Below are 835 nucleotides of genomic sequence, written 5' to 3' on the forward strand. Positions count from 1 at the left end.
TGATGCTGCAGCAGCACTGCAGCAGCAGCAGCAGCAGCAGGAGGAAGATGCTGTAGCAGATGAGGATGATGAAGACAACAGCGAAGACCAACAAGGAAACACAGCGGAACAGCAGCAGCAGCCAGCAGCAACAGGAATGCAGCAGCACGAAACAGATACACAGACAGAGACGGCCCCTGCTGCTCTTACAAGCAGCAGCAGCAGCAGCAGCAGCAGCAGCGAGAGCAGCAGCAGCGAGAGCAACAGCAGCAGCAGCGACAGCAACAGTGGCATTTTGGATGCCCCTGAAGCGACAGCTGAAGGACCCGCCACAGAGCAGCAGCAACAGCAGCAACCAGAGCAGCAGCAGCAGCAGCAACAGCAGCAGCAGCAGCAGCAGGAGCAGCCAGAGCAGCAACAGGAAGAAGAGCAGCAGGAGCAGGAAGAAGACGATGATGAGGAACAGAAACAAGGTGAGCAGCAGCAACAGCAGCAGCAGCAGCAGCGCCGTCGGCTGTCCGCTGTGGATAGCCCAGCAGCTGCCGATACAGCAGAAGAAGCAAAAGAAGAAAACGAAAAAGAAAACGAAAACGAAAACAAAAAAGAAAAAGAAAACGAAAAAGAAAAAGAAAACGAAAAAGAAAAAAAAGAAAACGAAAAAGAAGAGGATGATGGTTTATTGGATTTGTTTACAGCAGCAGAAAACAAAGAAGAAATCCTCAGCTGGATAAAACAAACAATAAAAAATATATATAAAGACGGCAGCAGCACAGCAGCACTAGCACCACTGGTGCAGCAGTTGAGAGAAACAGCAGCAGAATTACAAGGAAATAGACAAAGACAGCAGCAGCAGCAG

The 835-nt window shown here is 49.9% G+C and overlaps 1 protein-coding gene across 1 annotated transcript in view; it reads left to right on the top strand.

Moving 5' to 3' along the window:
- Window positions 1–835, top strand: part of EMH_0042630 (uncharacterized protein) — a gene marked incomplete at both ends in the record, with an annotated part of 5,033 nt that overhangs the window by 1,985 nt on the left and 2,213 nt on the right. The window contains one exon of the mRNA XM_013495761.1: window positions 1–769. Within this exon, the coding sequence (XP_013351215.1) occupies window positions 1–769 (769 nt within the window). The remainder of the gene's footprint in view (window positions 770–835) is intronic.

The sequence above is a fragment of the Eimeria mitis genome, genomic scaffold (genome assembly GCF_000499745.2).
Source record: "Eimeria mitis Houghton genomic scaffold, Emh_scaff1734, whole genome shotgun sequence".
Classification (NCBI taxonomy): Eukaryota; Apicomplexa; class Conoidasida; order Eucoccidiorida; family Eimeriidae; genus Eimeria; species Eimeria mitis.